This window comes from Dendrobates tinctorius, unplaced genomic scaffold (genome assembly GCF_039654945.1).
Source record: "Dendrobates tinctorius isolate UK_male_01 unplaced genomic scaffold, ASM3965494v1 ptg000011l, whole genome shotgun sequence".
Lineage (NCBI taxonomy): Eukaryota > Metazoa > Chordata > Amphibia > Anura > Dendrobatidae > Dendrobates > Dendrobates tinctorius.
This window is the reverse complement of record NW_027361679.1, coordinates 121,626,076-121,644,116: the sequence shown is the minus strand read 5'-3', so window position 1 is coordinate 121,644,116 and position 18,041 is coordinate 121,626,076. Positions and strand designations below refer to the sequence as shown.

General features: G+C 42.4%; 1 protein-coding gene across 1 annotated transcript in view; it reads right to left on the bottom strand.

Annotated features, from left to right (window-relative positions):
- The window catches only part of GRIN3B (glutamate ionotropic receptor NMDA type subunit 3B), a 205,238-nt gene that overhangs the window by 92,864 nt on the left and 94,333 nt on the right, over positions 1-18,041 (bottom strand). Inside the window, exons 4-5 of the mRNA XM_073547024.1 lie at positions 15,762-15,877; positions 15,527-15,678 (exon numbers count right to left, since the gene is read on the bottom strand). Coding sequence (XP_073403125.1) covers positions 15,527-15,678; positions 15,762-15,877 — 268 coding nt within the window. The remainder of the gene's footprint in view (positions 1-15,526; positions 15,679-15,761; positions 15,878-18,041) is intronic.

Sequence of the window (18,041 nt, the reverse complement as noted above, 5' to 3'; positions counted from 1 at the left end):
ACTTCATTCTTATCCAGGTACTGACATACATGTTGTTTAATAATTTGTTCAAAGATTTTTCCTGGTATAGAAGTCAGACTAACCGGCCTATAGTTGCCTGGGTCCACCTTCTTCCCTTTTTGAAGATAGGAACAACATTTGCTCTTCTCCAATTTTCTGGGACTTCTCCTGTTCTCCAAGAATTTTCAAAGATTATGGAGAGTGTTTCAAAAATTTCTTCTGCTATCTCCTTCAGTACTCTGGGGTGTAATTCATCTGGACCTGGAGACTTAAATTCATTTACGTTAGCTAAGTGTTTCCTCACTATCTTTCTGTTTATAGATATCCTGGATTCTTCTATTCCCTTAATAGGATAGTGAAGAACAGTTGATGTTGCATTTCCTTTCTGAGAGAAAACAGATGCAAAATAGGAATTTAAAAGTTCGGCCTTCTCAACATCCTGTCTTACCATTTCATCATTTTCATCCTGTAAAAATCCTATAGCATCTTTGACTTTTCTTTTACTTTTGACATATCCCCAAAATCCTTTATTATTGCTTTTGACGTCTCTTGCAAGCCTCAATTCATTGTCAGCTTTAGGTAATCTGATTTGTGCCCTGCAGGTTCTGCAGACAGCATTATATTCTTCTTTAGATATGCCTCCCTCTTTCCATTTTATAAACATTTCTTTCTTCCTTTTTAGCATGTGCTTAAGTTCTGTGTTCATCCATCCTGGTTTTCTTAAATGCTTCCTATTCTTCCCTCTTTTTGGAATTGTTAACAATTGTGCTTTGAGAATTTCATTTTTCAAGATTTCCCATCCTTCCTGGACATTTTTGTCTTTAAGGATATCCAGCCTTTGGTTCCCTCCAATTCTGTTTCTGAATCCCTTAAAATCTGCCTTTCTGAAATCTAACCTTGATGTCTGAGTCTTCACAGGTCTTCCTCCTTTAGTTATCCAAAATTCTAAAATAGCATGGTCGCTACCTTCTAGGGTCCCAGCCACTTTTACCTCCTCAACCATTTCCTCCCTGTTTATAAGGATTAGATCCAAGGTAGCAAATCCCCTTGTTTTCTCCCCTACCTTTTGGAAAATAAAGTTGTTGTAGTGAAACCTCCACCAGGGGGAGCTGGTGAGGGAAGAGAGGTTACACACTAAGAGCAGCAACCCTGAGCAACAGCACAGGTGCCACAGGTAACGAGAGAGAATAGTCAGACAAACCGAGTCAGAAACTAGCAGGAGCAGACGTACCAGAAGGAGCAGCAATACCCGTAGTCAAAATACCAAGCCGAGAGTCAGAAAGCCAGAACATGAGCACGGGGTCCAAAGCGTGAGACGAAATACGTGGTCGGGGTACAAACCGGGGGGTCAGATGCCAGAGAGGGAACGTAACAGCAGAGACGAATGCCAAGAGACAGGGTCAGAGATCAGTCCGGGTCATACACGTGAATATCAGTCAAAGGCAGGAGGATCAGCAAGGTACAAGGGTCAGAGGCTCTAAACTGGAAGCTTGAGCTATCACTAACACTGGTCAGCAAGCTGTGAGAGACTGAAATAGCCCAGCTAGCTCCAGAATGAGGCTGAAGAGATTAACCCCCGCATGACCAGTCCAGAGTGAAGACAGCAGAAGATAAACTCCGGACTGGACCATAACAGTTGTCAGCAAGAGAGGATAAGAATTTCCTTGACCTGTTAGTTTTGCCTGAGAGAGATTCCCAACAAATGTCTGGATAGTTGAAATCTCCCATGACAACTATGTCATATTTTTTGGAGAACTTGGCCATTTGATGCATAAAGAGTTCATCCATATCTTCAGCTTGCACAGGCGGCCTGTAGAAAATGCCTACAATGGTGTCCTTTCCATTGTTCTGTCCTTGTATTCTTACCCAGTTTCCACAGAACTCCCAGTCTCTGAAGCTTCAATCTCTGTGCAGATATACGTGTTTCTAACATACAATACGACACCTCCTCCTCGTTTATCAAGTCTGTTTCTTGCAAATAAGTTGTATCCTTCTAGCCTTGTATTCCAATCATGTGTATTGTCCCACCAAGTTTCAGTGATTCCAATGACATCATATTTATTTTCCTGCGTTAGTAGATCCAGTTCTCCTTGTTTGTTGCCCATGCTTTGTGCATTAGTATAGAAACATTTTAGTTTGTGATTGGTTTCTCTTTCTCCAATATTTTTATTATTTAGATTTTTTTGTCTTTTTTCTTTCCTCCCACTTCTGATACCAGAGTTCTCAATAGCATTTGCCAGGTGTATGGCTTTTTCTGGCCTTTTGCTTCCCTTCCCACATTGTTCTAGTTTAAAGCTCTCCTGATGAGTGTAGCAAGGCGACTTCCAAATACATGTTGTCACGTGTAACTGTCCTGTGTGACACGACCTGCAGGCCGGTAACTAAAACAAGACAAGGGGAAGGGAAAACAGTTACAATGGTGGGCCCTGCGATAGGGAATGGGTATTGTTATGAATGAGTCACCGTAGGAGGCAAAAACAAATACTAGCTAAGTCCAGAAAACCAGAGAAGTTGGCAGCTATCGGATTGCAGACCCCTGAACCTAACAACAACAACTAGCAGTAGCCATGGGGGGTTCCTACGGTGCCCTAGACCCCTCGATCACAGCCGGAGAACTAAATAGCCTAAAGACAGAAAGGGAAATCTAAACTGCCCCAGAGCAGACCCCAAAGCAATAGGCAGCCCCCAACATATAATGACGGTGAAGCAAGATGAAAAAACACTCACACAGATAGAAAGATAGGCTGAGCAAATGATGGGGCCAAGGCTAACTAAATAGGACAGGATAGAAAAGCTGCTGTCTGCAATCCGCCAAAACCCTATCAAAACAAGAGCCAACAGACTGATAGGGAAAAAAGCCCTGAAGACGCTAGGCTTCAAAAAGACTATATCAGTACTCAGGTATTTTCTGAAGACAGAGCAAAAAGGAATTCAGCTCACCCCAGCAGGGAATGGCAGAAATCCAGAAAAACAAGGCAAAACAAAACCAAAACACAAATGCAAAAAGCAGAGCAGAAAACTTAGCTTTTGAGGAGCAGGAATCAGACTGGTCTCCTAGAATCCCTCAGGGAAATCACCAGCAAGGCAGAAGGGCGTCGGCTGCCTTATATCCAGTCAGCAATTCCAGTATTCCAGTCACCCAGTCATCATCATCCAACTCAGGTGCTTGGTAATCAGCCTCACTACCTTCCTTCACCAGAAGAGGGAGTTCATCAGACCTCAATGGTGAAGGGGAAAATGAACTCACAACAGGGTATGTGGAGACCTCCTGCACTCCACTGAGTCAGTGTCCCTAACACTCCTAACGTTCCCTATACAGGCTCCTCACCTGTCACCGAGCCGGAACCTGTAACCCTAGCACACCCTACACCTATTCCTTGCTTCGGAGCTGGGTGGTTCAGGCACTGGCCCCACCGCTGTACTAATACACACCAGGGAAAAATACAAACAGGGAAATACCACTTAGCTTTGCTCTGTTGCTCTTGCTCCCAGCAACAGAGTCCACCACCAGAATGCAGCTTTCCTCCTAAATAGCTGCCACCAAGCTCTGTCAGAGCTGCAAGGAAATCCCCTCTGACTCCTTCCACACCAGGACTCTGACTGTGCTGCAAGGAACTCTCTCTAGCTCTTTTCTCCACCAAGGATGGTTGGAAATGAACACTATCACCAACAGTGATTGCAACACCTGACACTCTTTTATAGCAGAGCCAGAGCAATCACACCTGTTAGTGATTCCCATATAATAATGCTAACCACCACCGGGGCAAACTAGAACAAAAGACACCACTGTGCAATGACCCAAATGGCCACCGGGGGCAAAACCAAACTTAAGCACACAGCTTAAGGAAAAAAAAAAGGTTACATGTGCTTTTATCTGTCATGATCCAGCATGGATCATGACACGTTTTCCAGTCTTCGTAAGGTGAACCCCATCTCTAGCAAGTAGTCCATCATATAGGTAATTCACTCTGTGATCCAGAAATCCAAATCCTTGCTGACGGCACCATCGACGTAGCCAGTTGTTCACCTGCAGAATCTTATTCCACCTCCTTGTTCCATGGCCATCCACTGGGAGGATGGAAGAGAAGACCACCTGCGCTGCCAGTTCTTTCACTTTCTTGCCTAAGTTTTTAAAGTCACTGCAGATGGTTTCCAGGTCGTTTCTTGCTGTGTCATTTGTCCCCACATGTATTAGCAGGAATGGTTAGTCATCTGTAGGTCTGAAGAGTCCTGATATCCTGTCAGACACATCTTTAATTTTTGCACCTGGAAGACAGCACATTTCTCTTGAAGTAATATCCAATCTGCAGATAGCGGCCTCTGTTCCTCTCAACAGGGAATCCCCATGACCACCACTCTCCGTTTCTTCTTCACAAAATTTTTCTTTCTCCATCCAGGAGGATTCTAAAGGCGTACAAGGTTGCTGATTGTGGGCAAAGTCTTATCCTGATGTATTTCTTGATTGTTCTCATGCGTGAAAGACTGGTACTGGTTCCTAAGCAGTATGGGTGCTGACTGCCGCCCGATCCTCCTGCTTCTCTGGGTCACATGCTTCCATTCCTCTGTTTCTTCAGGTGCACTTCGAATTTCTTCTGTATCTGTAACATGAAGAGATAATTCTGCTCTGTCTAATAACTCTTCACCTTCCTTAATGATCTTCAACGTAGCTAACCTCTCTTCGAGATTTTGCAATTTTCCTCCAACAGGGACACAAGCTTGCATTTGTGGCATGTGAAGTTTGACTTTTCCACTGGAAAGTCTGTGAACATTTAGCAAGAAATGCAGCTCACCAAATGGCTCCTGGCCTCTTTCATATTGAGATTTCAAAATGATGAAAAATGACCCAAAATTCCAGAAGGCACTGGGAATATGCAAATGATCGCCTCAGGACTCTTCCCCTGATTTACCGATTTCCTCTTTTCAGCTGCAACGGCCAAAACCCAGTTGATCGTTGAGCTCGCGGAGACTCTTCACTTATCCCAGAAGGCACTGGAAATATGTAAATGATCTCCTCAGGACTCTTCCCCTGGTTTCAGATCTAAAGCTTGGGATCTATCTATCTTGATCAATAACCAAGGCAATCTAACTCTCTTGCTTAAGATGTCAATTTTAAACTAAAACATTTCTCACATTAACCATTTTAATATTTCAAAATGGATAAAACAAATAAAGAGCGTGCTAAAGATCCTGAGGGCACTCTAGTTCGCTGCAAACAAGGTGATCTCGACAAGTTGCTAAAAAGTTGTCTACTCCTCAAAAGTCTTCCCAGAAAATGGCTTCCCAGCTGTCAACTCACGCCTCAGCAGCTGACATGGATTCTAGTAATGTTGACTCATATTCAGACTCTCACTCATAAGCCCCTGCACCAATTTCCAGAACGCTCTTAAAAAAACATTGGAGCAGGCAACGCAACCACTATTGCAGGAATTGGCGGGACTTAGATCAGATCTAAAACAAGTGGGTAACGGTAGAAACCCTCGAAACTGTGCAAACTGACCTACTAGACTTTTTGGAAACCTTGAAAGACCAAATGGACAAGCAAAAATACCAACTGAATTCTGCTATGCTGGCCATAGAATATCAGGAAAATAGGAGCAGGCACAAAAATCGAAGATTAAAGGGGGTCCCAGAATCATATGTTCCAGATACTTTAAAGAAAATCACTACCGAAATATTCGCCTCCATAGTGGATCCTGAAAGGGTTGAAAATATTATTGTCAAAAGGGTACATATCTAAAACTTCAGACCCTCCAAGATACATACAGTTTTGGCCAAAAGTATTGACACCCCTGCAATTCTGTCAGATTATACTCAGTTTCTTCCTGAAAATGATTGCAAACACAAATTCTTTGGTATTATTATCTTCATTTAATTTGTCTTAAATGAAAAAACACAAAAGAGAATGAAGCAAAAGGCAAAACATTGATCATTTCACACAAAACTCCAAAAATGGGCCAGACAAAAGTATTGGCACCCTCAGCCTAATACTTGGTTGCACAACCTTTAGCCAAAATAACTGCGACCAACCGCTTCCGGTAACCATCAATGAGTTTCTTACAATGCTCTGCTGGAATTTTAGACCATTCTTCTTTGGCAAACTGCTCCAGGTTCCTTATATTTGAAGGGTGCCTTCTCCAAACTGCCATTTTTAGATCTCTCCACAGGTGTTCTATGGGATTCAGGTCTGGACTCATTGCTGGCCACCTTAGAAGTCTCCAGTTCTTTCTCTCAAACCATTTTCTAGTGCTTTTTGAAGTGTGTTTTGGGTCATTGTCCTGCTGGAAGACCCATGACCTCTGAAGGAGACCCAGCTTTCTCACACTGGGCCCTACATTATGCTGCAAATTTTGTTGGTAGTCTTCTGACTTCATAATGCCATGCACACGGTCAAGCAGTCCAGTGCCAGAGGCAGCAAAGCAACCCCAAAACATCAAGGAACCTCTGCCATGTTTGACTGTAGGGACCGTGTTCTTTTCTTTGAATGCCTCTTTTTTTCTCCTGTAAAGTCTATGTTGATGCCTTTACCCAAAAAGCTCTACTTTTGTCTCATCTGACCAGAGAATATTCTTCCAAAACGTTTTAGGCTTTTTCATGTAAGTTTTGGCAAACTCCAGCCTGGCTTTTTTATGTCTCGGGGTAAGAAGTGGGGTCTTCCTGGGTCTCCTACCATACAGTCCCTTTTCATTCAGGCGCCGACGGATATTACAGGTTGACACTGTTGTACCCTCGGACTGCAGGGCAGCTTGAACTTGTTTGGATGTTAGTCGAGGTTCTTTATCCAACATCCGCACAATCTTGCATTGAAATCTCTTGTCAATTTTTCTTTTCCATCCACATCTAGGGAGGTTAGCCACAGTGCCATGGGCTTTAAACTTCTTGATGACACTGCGCACGGTAGACACAGGAACATTCTGGTCTTTGGAGATGGACTTGTAGCCTTGAGATTGATCATGCTTCCTCACAATTTGGTTTCTCAAGTCCTCAGACAGTTCTTTGGTCTTCTTTCTTTTCTCCATGCTCAATGTGGAACACACAAGGACACAGGACAGAAGGTGAGTCAACTTTAATCCATGTCAATTGGCTGCAAGTGTGATTTAGTTATTGCCAACACCTGTTAGGTGCCACAGGCAAGTTACAGGTGCTGTTAATTACACAAATTAGAGAAGCATCACATGATTTTTCGAACAGTGCCAATACTTTTGTCCACCCTCTTTTTTATGTTTGGTGTGGAATTATATCCAATTTGGCTTAAGGACAATTCTTTTTGTGTTTTTTCATTTAAGACAAATTAAATGAAGATAATAATACCAAAGAATTTGTGTTTGCAATCATTTTCAGGAATAAAACTGAGTATTATCTGACAGAATTGCAGGGGTGTCAATACTTTTGGCCACAACTGTAGTATGGGGTCTTCTGAGCTACGTGGACACCTCAGCCTTCCTAACTAAAACAAGATAAATTTTCCCAATATCTTACGACAGCAATCCGATACAGATTTTCCAAGACATAGCGCCCTCCACCCTGGTGAAAAAACAGAAAATCAAGCCACTCCTGGACGCCTTGCATGCAAACAAACTGATGTATAGATGGCTTTATCTTTTGGCCTTGCAGTTATGAAAGAAGGCAAGCAAATCTTCATATGCATCCCAGAGGACCTCCAAGCATAATGGGATTTGCTAGGAATACAACAAATTGATGTTCCTTCCTGGATGCCTTTAGATGTCAACCTTACTTTTCCTCAACTACAGAGGTCTGAAAAATGGTTGTTGCAGGGAGAAAGAACTTCACCCAAGGCTAGAGGACAGCTGCCAAGAAACCTCTCTCCATGAGAACCAGAGATACAAAACCATTCTTTTCCTTGGGTCCTTAGCTATGGACTAGTCCTGTTTTCCACTTAAGAACTCTGTTTTTCCATTTGATATTTGGTCTCCCAAAGTTTCCCATGACAGTAATCTCTTATATCTGAGACAACTTTGTTCTCAGGTTATATTAACCTTTATATATTTGTTTTGGTGTCTTTCACTTTTTCATTTATTGAATGTATCACCACCTGGACTGACTTGTCTGCTACTGTTTGGGATGATTCCGCTGCTGCAGATAAGTTGTATGTTGTTAATATTGATATATGTGATATGTTTTACCTGTTTTTTTTGTATCTAGACTGTTGGACAAAAGATTATATGGCTGGAAAAAACACTTCTCACACCATTGTGGCAGCATCATTTAACATGAAAGGCATCAATTCCCCCACAAAACATAGTCAGGTTCTCCATCTATTAAATAAACATTGCACTTCTGTAGCCTTTATTCAAGAGAAACATTTTAACTCAGGCCGCACTCCGGACGTTACTAGATCAGAATTTCCACTTTTGGTTTAGTAGTTGTAGCTTGTCTGCATCTAGAGAGGTCAGCATTGCCCTAAACAAAAATTTGCCCTTCACATTGAAGGACTGTCTGACTGATGCAGAAGGTAAATATGTATTTGTCAAGGGATTTATTGCCAATACCTCTGTTACACTCTGAAACCTTTATGTCCCAAACATATCAAAACATTGGAGACCCTGGAGTCTTTCAAAGAAGACCTTTTTGTAATAGGTGTAGACCTGAACACCCCTTTGAATCCATTTTTGGATGTGTCTACAGAAATATCCACTTTATCTCAGAGAGCCCTTAGGAAAATTCATTTTGTGCTAAAGTCTCTACATCTTATACATACATGGAGACTTTCCAATCCCTCAATAAAGGATTTTACCTTTTTCTCTCATCCACACTCTACATATCATAGATTAGTCTACCTCTTTCTTGCTTCCCTCTGATCAAATCCATGTCAATAGGGCCCATAACGATATCAGACCATGCACCTATATTCTTAGAACTCAGCATATCCTCATGCTGAGATCTCATCTCCCAAGATCTTGGTGCCGAGAGCTCCATCTGAGCATGCCCCAGCAGCCATTTTCTCGGAGTTTACCGCACAGTAAACTAAAGTACCCTATGATATTTAATGCACTTGCTTTTTTACTATTTTCATTAGGGTATATACACACATTGTTTTTTCCTTTGGTTTTGCATGCTTTAATGGCCAGTGTGAACATACTTTTACATCATGCATGTCATTCAATTCTACTCCAGTTTTTTTGGTTTTTCTTCAGCATTTTTATATTCAGTACAAATAGGGTGTGGCCTCCTTTCTACTGAGCTGTGTAGTTCACTTATAGTCCCACTGAAGCTGGGTGTCCGTTTGGGACCCAGAGACTCTGCCACTATTCACACTAGGTAGGTTTTAACCGTTAGTGTAGTTACTGTCTCAAATGGGTACACCTTGTCGTGGTGGGACAGCTTTATACTTTTTTGATCAAAACAGTGTTAACCAAGTACCCTATGTTATTTAATGCACTTGCTTTTTTATTTATTTATTTTCATTAGGGTATATACACACATTGTTTTTTCCTTTGGTTTTGCTTGCTTTTATGGCCAGTGTGAACATGCTTTTACATCATGCATGTCATTCAAGTCTACTCCAGTTCAGTTTTTTTGGTTTTTCTTCAGCATTTTTGTATTCAGTACAAATAGGGTGTAGCCTCCTTTCTACTGAGCTGTGTAGTTCACTTATAGTCCCTCTGAAGCTGGGTGTCCGTTTGGGACCCAGAGACTCTGCCTCTATTCACACTAGGTAGGTTTTAACCGTTAGTGTAGTTACTGTCTCAAATGGGTACACCTTGCCGTGGTGGGACAGCTTTATACTTTTTTGATCAAAACAGTGTTTACCAAGTACCCTATGTTATTTAATGCACTTGCTTTTTTACTTATTTATTTTCATTAGGGTACATACACGCATTGTTTTTTCCTTTGGTTTCACTTGCTTTTATGGCCACTGTGAACATGCTTTTACATCATGCATGTCATTCAAGTCTACTCCAGTTCAGTTTTTTGGGTTTTTCTTCAGTAAACTATGTAAGTGCAGGTGCTTTGGGCTTTCACAAAATGTCTGCAGAGCCCCCGCACCACCAAACACCCACAGAGGCGCACATCGGAACACCCACTCATCCCAGCCTGCGGCCTGCAGCAATGTTCCACTCTTGCCTCCTCCAACAGCGACCCAGGGACCCTGCTTCACCACAGTCACCACACCAGGAAGCAATAAGACGTGTAGATTTTAAGAAGCACCAACATTTTATTAAAAAAAAAGTTTTCTTCCTATTTTTCTCCTCAAAATTTGGGGTGCGTCTTATAATCCGGTGCATCTTATAACCCACAAAATACAGTACCTCCTTTTTACTTAAGAAAAATATAGAATGCTCATTTGTTAAAAAGATTCACACCAAAGGTGGAGATTTGGTTTATTAAACAAAATACATAGCAAATTATTTTAAAACTTTTTATCAAAACTTATACAATATTGAAACTTCACATGCTATGCGCGACCCACAGGTAGCTACAAAAAAATTGAAGAATTTCTCAACTCCTTGTCACTCCCTGCTCTCAAATCTGAAGAATATAACAAAATTAACTTCTCAAATTTCTCCACAAGAAATAGTGGATACGTCGAAAACCATTCCCAGTGGGAAATCCCCTGGTCCAGATGGCCTTCCAATTATTTACTACAAAAAACTTATTAAATCTTTACTACCTCAGCTAGTAAATTTAGTTAATTCCTTTGTGAGTAGAAGCAAATATATCAATTTTTCTCAAGGAGGGGAAAGATTCTATTAAGTGTAGCAGCTACTGCCCAATCTCGCTTCTGAACGCTGACATAAAATTATGGGCCAAACTTCTAGCCAAAAGAATTAGTTGTGTTCTCGATAACAGGAGAAAATGGACCGCAGAATTTGTTGTGCAATTTCTCCTGAGTGTGCCAATACCCCATGTGTGGGTGAAAACTACTTTTGAGGCACAGTGAAGCTCTAAATGGAAGGAGCGTCATAGTATTGTGCAGATTTTACTATTATTGTTTGAGGGTGCCATGACCCACTGGAAGAGCCCCTGAGGTGCCAGAACAGTAGAATGCCCCATAAGTGGCCCCATTTTACAAACTACACCTCTTAATCAATTAATCTAGGGGTGCAATGATCATATTGATACCAAGGGTGTGTCACAGAATTTTATACCATTGGGCGAAGAAAAAATAATCACATTTTTACCACAAAAATTTTGTTTAAGCCACAGATTTAACATTTTCACACAAGAAGTGGGTAAACTTGTCCCACAATTTCTGGTGAATATAGAAATACACCATATGTGGCTGTACAGTACTGCTTAGCCATATGGAGAGTCTCGATAGGGATGGAGCGCTATTTGCCTCCTGTAGCACAGATATTCCTAGAATAGTTTGCGGACTCCATATACAGAGCCCCCTAAGTGCTAGAGAGCAGAATCCCCCCTCCCCCAAGTGACCCCATTTTGGAAATTATACCCCTGCTAAATGTGAATGCTAAAGGTGTTTTACGCACATTGGGGTTCAGAAATGAGGGGGGTATTTGGATTTGGGAGCACAGAAATTGCTGAATTTCTTTTGACTTTTACAGAGCCTATGTACTACCAGTAACATGGAAGCCTCTTAATTTTCTGTTAACAGATGACAGACCTGAGTGGGGATTTTTTTTGTGGATTGAGTTGAAGCTTTTATTGGGAACATTTTTAATAACGCTTGTGATCATTTATTTGGCGCTCTACATTGAGCACATTCTTTTGGGTTTCCATCTAAATCTTTGAGCTACATGACAGATGAAACCCATGAGGGATCCATTCACTATAATGAGGTAGCAGAGTTACTTTGGACTCCATCTGGCCTCTGTTCAGCGTCGTCCTTCCTTTCAGAGGTGCAAAAAACTATAGTGGACTGCGTTTTTATGTACGCTGAAAAAGACGGTGACAGCCAGATCACAGGTCCTATGGCGTTCACAGTGCCTCCATCTGCCTCATTATAGGGAATCTTCCGCCGGGGGTTCTGTCTGAATCACATATTTTAGAGATTTACATGGAAACCCCGATGCAAGCGCTCAGTGTAGAGTGGAGGATAAATGTGTGCCGAGCCTTACTGAGATCTTTGGGAGGCAGAATGAAAAAATAAACAGCATGTGAAGAATTGGTTTTATTTATTTTTTACACCGTTCCTCGTGCTGTATAAGCGATTAGGCGACTTTATTTTTTGGGTCGCAGCGATACCAGATTTATATTTTTGCATTGCAATATTTTGAGAGCTATAATTTTTCCATATTTCGGCCCACAGAGTCATGTGAGGGCTTGTTTTTTGTGGGATGAGCTGACTTTTTTATTGGTACCATTTTCGAGCACATGACATTTTTTGATCGCTTTCTATTCTGATTTTTGTGGAGGCAGAATGAACAAAAACCAGCAAATTCAGGAATTGTTTTTGTTTTCTCTCTGTTCTGCGTGTGGTAAAATTGATAAGACCGCTTTATTCTTTTGGTCAGTATGATTACAGCGATGCCACATGTATATTTTTTAATGCTTTGCCGTTTTTACACAATAAAAACTTTTATAGAAAAAATAATTATTTTTGCATTGCTTTATTCTGAGAGCTATAACTTTTTTTAATTTTTCCGCTCATGGAGCTGTATGGCAGCTTGTTTTTTGCGGGACAAGATGGTGTTTTCATTGATACTATTTTTATTTACATTTGTCTTTTTGATCGTGTTTTATTCCACTTTTTCCAAGCAGTGTGATGGTAAAGAATAATTTTGCTACTTTTTTTGTATTATTTTTAAGCGTTCACTGAAGGGGTTAACTAGTGTGACACTTTTATAGATTGGATTGTTCTGGACGCGGCGATACTAAACATGTGTATTTTTTTGTTTATTTAATTATTTTTTACATAAAAATATGCATTTATTAGTGGATTCTTTGTATTATTATTATTTTGCAATATTTTAAAAAAAATGTTTTCTTTTTTACCTAGTCTCTTTATGGCACTTTCACTTTTTTTTTATTTTGATTGCAGGTATAACATATTGCAATGCACTAGCACTGCCGTACATTATACCTATACGGAAAGCTTCTGACACCATGCCATGAGCATGGTCTTAGAGGCTTTCTGTAACGATCGGGCCCCGCGATGATGCCGATCTGAAGGCAGAGGAAGCTCCCATCCCTCTGCCTCCCTCCTGAACTCTGTGATCATACTCGATCACAGCAATTAGGGAGTTAACAGCCAGGGGTGGCGCGAACACCGCTCCTGGCTGCTAATGCAGACGCTCAGACACTGGCAAAGTTGAGCTGCTGCACTGATTGGGCAGGAGGTGCTGATATTTCAACATCTCCTGCGCGATCATGCTGTGATCAGTCAGTCAGATTGACTGACTGATCACAGCGATCTGGGTGTGAGGACTGACGGCATGGGTACATGCACCTCTTCCCGTCCTGGTGCGGGAACTGACACACGGCCATGACGGACTGTGTCTGTCATTGGAGGTTAAGGGGTTAAGCCCACGGCTTAGTAATGGAGAGGCATCTATAAGACACCTATCCATTACTAATCCTATAGTTGTATGGTAAATTCCACCATCAAGAGTCCCAGGAGACATATGACCCCATTGATGGCCACTCTGAGGAACTGTTTATGTTCCTTTGTAATTTGTCAGACCTCTCAATGTGCACCATTAAAGAGGGCCATGAGGAGGTGGAGTGCAGTGACATCCAAACATTTGAGCACCCACGGCAAGGAGAAAGCCCCGTTGTTGAAGGTCCATTCATGTCTGAAGAGGTGGAGGATAATCATAACACATAGTTGCCATCAGGTCAGCCTAAAATCGAAACTTAGAGGGAGGATTACATTGAGGAATTGGAAGATGACGTGGTCGATTATGAAGCCACTGATATCCAACCTGGCAAGGTGGCACGCCTAGCAAGCACAGCAATGCAGACAGGGATGGATCAGTAGCACAAAAACAGGCAAGAAGAGGTAGCGGTTTGATGAGATGGAGAACTTGCTCAACTGTTCCACAGAGCCCCCCCCCACTCATCTAGATAACAGGCCAAGGGTGCGTTGTTCCCCTGTATTGCATTTTTTTTCTGAAATTCCTTCAGACAAAACAATTGTAATTTGCATAATTTGCCAAACCAAGCTAAGAAGAGGCAAGAACACTGACAACCTGAGCGCCAATAGCATTGAAAAGCAGATGACAGCTAAGCACTCCAGTAGGTGGGTGGAATGCCTGGGCACAAAATCTTTATCTGCTGGTTAAACCACTGCCCCTTCCATTGTGTTACAGCCTTCCCAATCTTCCATCCATGAAGCAAGCGTTGATGCCTCCTAACCACAACTTGCAGTTGCACAGACACAACAGTCAGCAGCAACCACATCCAGTTCATTGTCCCAGCGCAGTGTTCACTTGTCCCTTCCCAAGACATTTAACAAGCCCAAATATCGACCCACAGGTCTAAACATACATAGCCAGATTGGTAGCCATGGAAATGTTGCCATTTCGACTTGTGGGAACTGAGTCTTTCTGCGACCTTTTGGCAGTCGCAGCCTCGCGGTACTCCATTCCCATCCTACACTATTTTTCCAGTTGCGCCTTTAATGCATTACATAAGCATGTGTTACACAATATCAGCCGTGCTCTGGCCAATGCAGTCACAAAGAAGGTCTACTTTACCAAAGACACGTGGACAAGTTCTTGTGGACAAGGATGCTACATTTCCCTTATGGCACACTAGCTGAACCTGGTGGAGTCTGGGACGCAGTCAGAGGCTGGGATATCACATATCTTACCTAAACTAAGAATAGCGGTCCCAACTACCATCAGGGTTCCAGTCTCCTCATATTACAGTCCCTGCCTCTCCTCCTCACCGAAAGTAGCATCTCTATCACTCCCCAGCTGAGTGGTCTGCAGAACTGCCATGGCAAAGAGGCAGAACGCTCCGCAGAAGTGCATTCTGTTTAGGTGATAAAGCTCACAATGCAGCCGAGCTGTTGAAGGTGATAAAAGAACAGACCGATCAGTGGCTCTCCCTGCTGAACCTCCAACCAAGTCTGGTTGTGTGTGATAATGGGTGTAACTTGGTGGTGGCTTTAAAGCTCAGCAAGCTGGTAAACACGTTCCATGCATGGCTTACGCGTTGAACTTGGTTGTACAGCGTTTTTTAAAAATATACCCTGGCTTGCCGGGCCTACTTGCCAAGGTACGGCATGTCAGCGCACATTTCATGCAGCAAGGCTTTATTTTATCTCGTCACCGACTGATTAGTGACCTGCCCACATGCTATAATTTGACGTTTAATAGTAATAATAATAATAATAATAATATGCTATATAATCGTCTAATTCTGTCTGTCTGTTCGTAACGGAAATCCCGCGTCGCTAATTGGTCGTGGCCGGACGGGCGCGACCAATCAGCGACAGGCGCAATCTGGCCGCGAATTGGCATGGAATTTGAATGACACACGCCACCCCTACCGTCGGGAGATCTGCAGCGCTAGAGGTCAGAAAACCCAAATACACAATCCACTGAAAAAGTATAAAAATAGCACTATGCAGATGGGTGATAATTTGATATAGTGTTACCTCAGTCACAGCAAACACCCGCTTTCCACAAGGCACCATTTTGTACCATTTGTCATGCAGAGTGTCCATGAATCCAGATGATTTATAACGACTTATGAACTCAGATATATTAGAGGTTAGGGCAGAGTTTTGGGGCAGACCAATTCCATAACCTGAGTGGAAATGAAAACATTATTTGTACCTTCTACAATGTATGCATTTCTTTAAATCAACTTGAAATTGAATTAAATTCTACCTTCAATGGCAAAGGGTTTCCCCACAGTCAACAACTTGCAATCCGTGTCTATGGATACCTCATAATCCAACAAAGCTTTGTCCATAATAAAAGCATTCAATGTTGATGGGTCCGTCCTACAAAGAACAAATATTCTTTAAAAGGTTTTTTTTTAAATATAAACTCTTCCACACAAGCAAGAAGAGTTCTACAAGAACATGTAGAATTGCCAAAATATACAGTAAAATTTCTTTAATTCAGAATGCGGTTATATGCCTTATTCCAATGGCCATGTGATTTGGTCAGATTTCCATAAAGTCACGGCGCTCACGTTCTGAGGAATTTGTCTGTAATTAGAACTAGTAGGAGTAGGGTTGTACATCATTCAAAAGAAGGTTACATCAAGCAAATGACATCATCATCACAATTATCAAAATTTTCAAAGTAATGGCACAGATTAAATAAACATATAAAGCCAATAAAATGTACTAGTGCTATTTTAAATGAAGAGAAATAAATGGACATCATTCTATTCCGTAATTCACATTGATTTCTATATCTCCCACTCGTACATATTTACTGTATATGTTGTAAGAGGGTCACTGGTAATGTGCTGGAGGTGATATATGTTTCAGTGAGGTTATTAGCTTCAGTGATATGAACCTGAAAGTTTTCTCCAGCATACTATGTGCTGAGAGGGGTTAATTGGCTATGACACTTCTGGGAGTGGGGTTATTTAACAGCTAAATAGGGGTGGAGGGGCAGGTCGGCTATTCACCTCGTCTCAAACCTAGGGTGTGCTCCAGGAGGTAAAGGTGAAGGCTTTGAACTTAATGATTGTGCTTTGAGTGATCTGAAGGTGAAGCTGACCTACAGACCTACAAAACTGTGCTCTTGCCAAAGAGAGCTGAACCCTCACAAGTCTGAATATGACTATTTTTCTGTTGACCTGGTATATCATGAATGTTTTAAAAAAACTAACTGAAGATTTAAACTAAAAGCATTCCTGTGACTATTTCACTAAGCAACTGAGAGAGCCAATCTACTACAATATATATTGTAGTACAGTAAAGGGTGTTTTACTGGATGGGAGATACATTTCTCCCAGCAGGTTAACGTTTAGCCGAGTTTTTCCCTAAAGACAGGACCTGCGATGATGTCATGGTCACGTGATCAGCCCATGTGATGTTTACCTCACTTGTAGGAGGGGTTATGGGCTATGTAATGGAGGTTGGTTTTTTGGCACATGGCGAGTGTGTCTGGAAGTTACAGGAACTTGGCTGGACTTAGCCTGAACTTGTATACAGGATCCCCGTGCTGCAGGGCTATAGCAGCAAGACTCTCAACAACCTCGGGAATGGCACCTGGCAGATGCCGCGGACCTGGCAGCCACTTAGTTAATCCCGACCCATGCAAGGGGTGAGTCTGGGACCAGTGGTTCTCCAAGCTGGAGTATATTTATGCTTTTCCTTACTTTCTGTTAATCTGCTGTTTATAACGTGACATTAAACCACTGAAATTGGACTTTAAGCCTGTGTTGCCTCGTTACTGCAGCCCTGCCATTACCTACCAGAGTGAATCCCAACAATTGGTGGACTGAATGCGGGAAAACGCAGTGAGGCCAGGCTGTTTTTCTTATTTTTGATTTGTACCCCAGCCTATGGTGGGGGGGAACTTTCCAGAAATGGATGCCATGATAAAAATGCTCATAGAGGCCATGCGACAGCAGCAGCAGGCTATGCAGCAGGCTACACAGCAGCAGCAGGAGGCCATGCAACAGCAGCAGCAGGAGGCCATGCGACAGCAGACTATGCAGCAACAGGCTATGCAGTAGCAGCAGCAGGAAACCAATCAGCTGTTGATACAGCATATCACGACAGCGCAGACAAAAGGAACTAACCGGGGAATCCATGATGTCCGGAAAGCGGTTCGTACAGCGGTTCCCAAAATGGAGAAGTCGGACGATGTGGAGGCGGACCTGGAGATGTTCGAAGGAGTTGCTGAGAAAGAGAAGCTACCCCGGGACCAGTGGGCAGAAATCATTGCTCCGTTTCTGACCCCAGAACCTTTGAAAGCGTATCAGGACCTACCCATGGAGCAAAGGGCAAACTACACAGTCGTCAAGGGTGAGATACTGGCACGTCTTGAGGTAAATGTGTTAGTTCGGGCCCAGTGGGTACACCAGTGGGAGTTTACCCCCTCCAAGCCGGCTCGGTCCCAGTATTACGACCTGATGCACCTGTTATGAAAGTGGTTGCAGCCTGAGGTGTTGTCCCCCACGGCCATGCTGGACCGCATAGT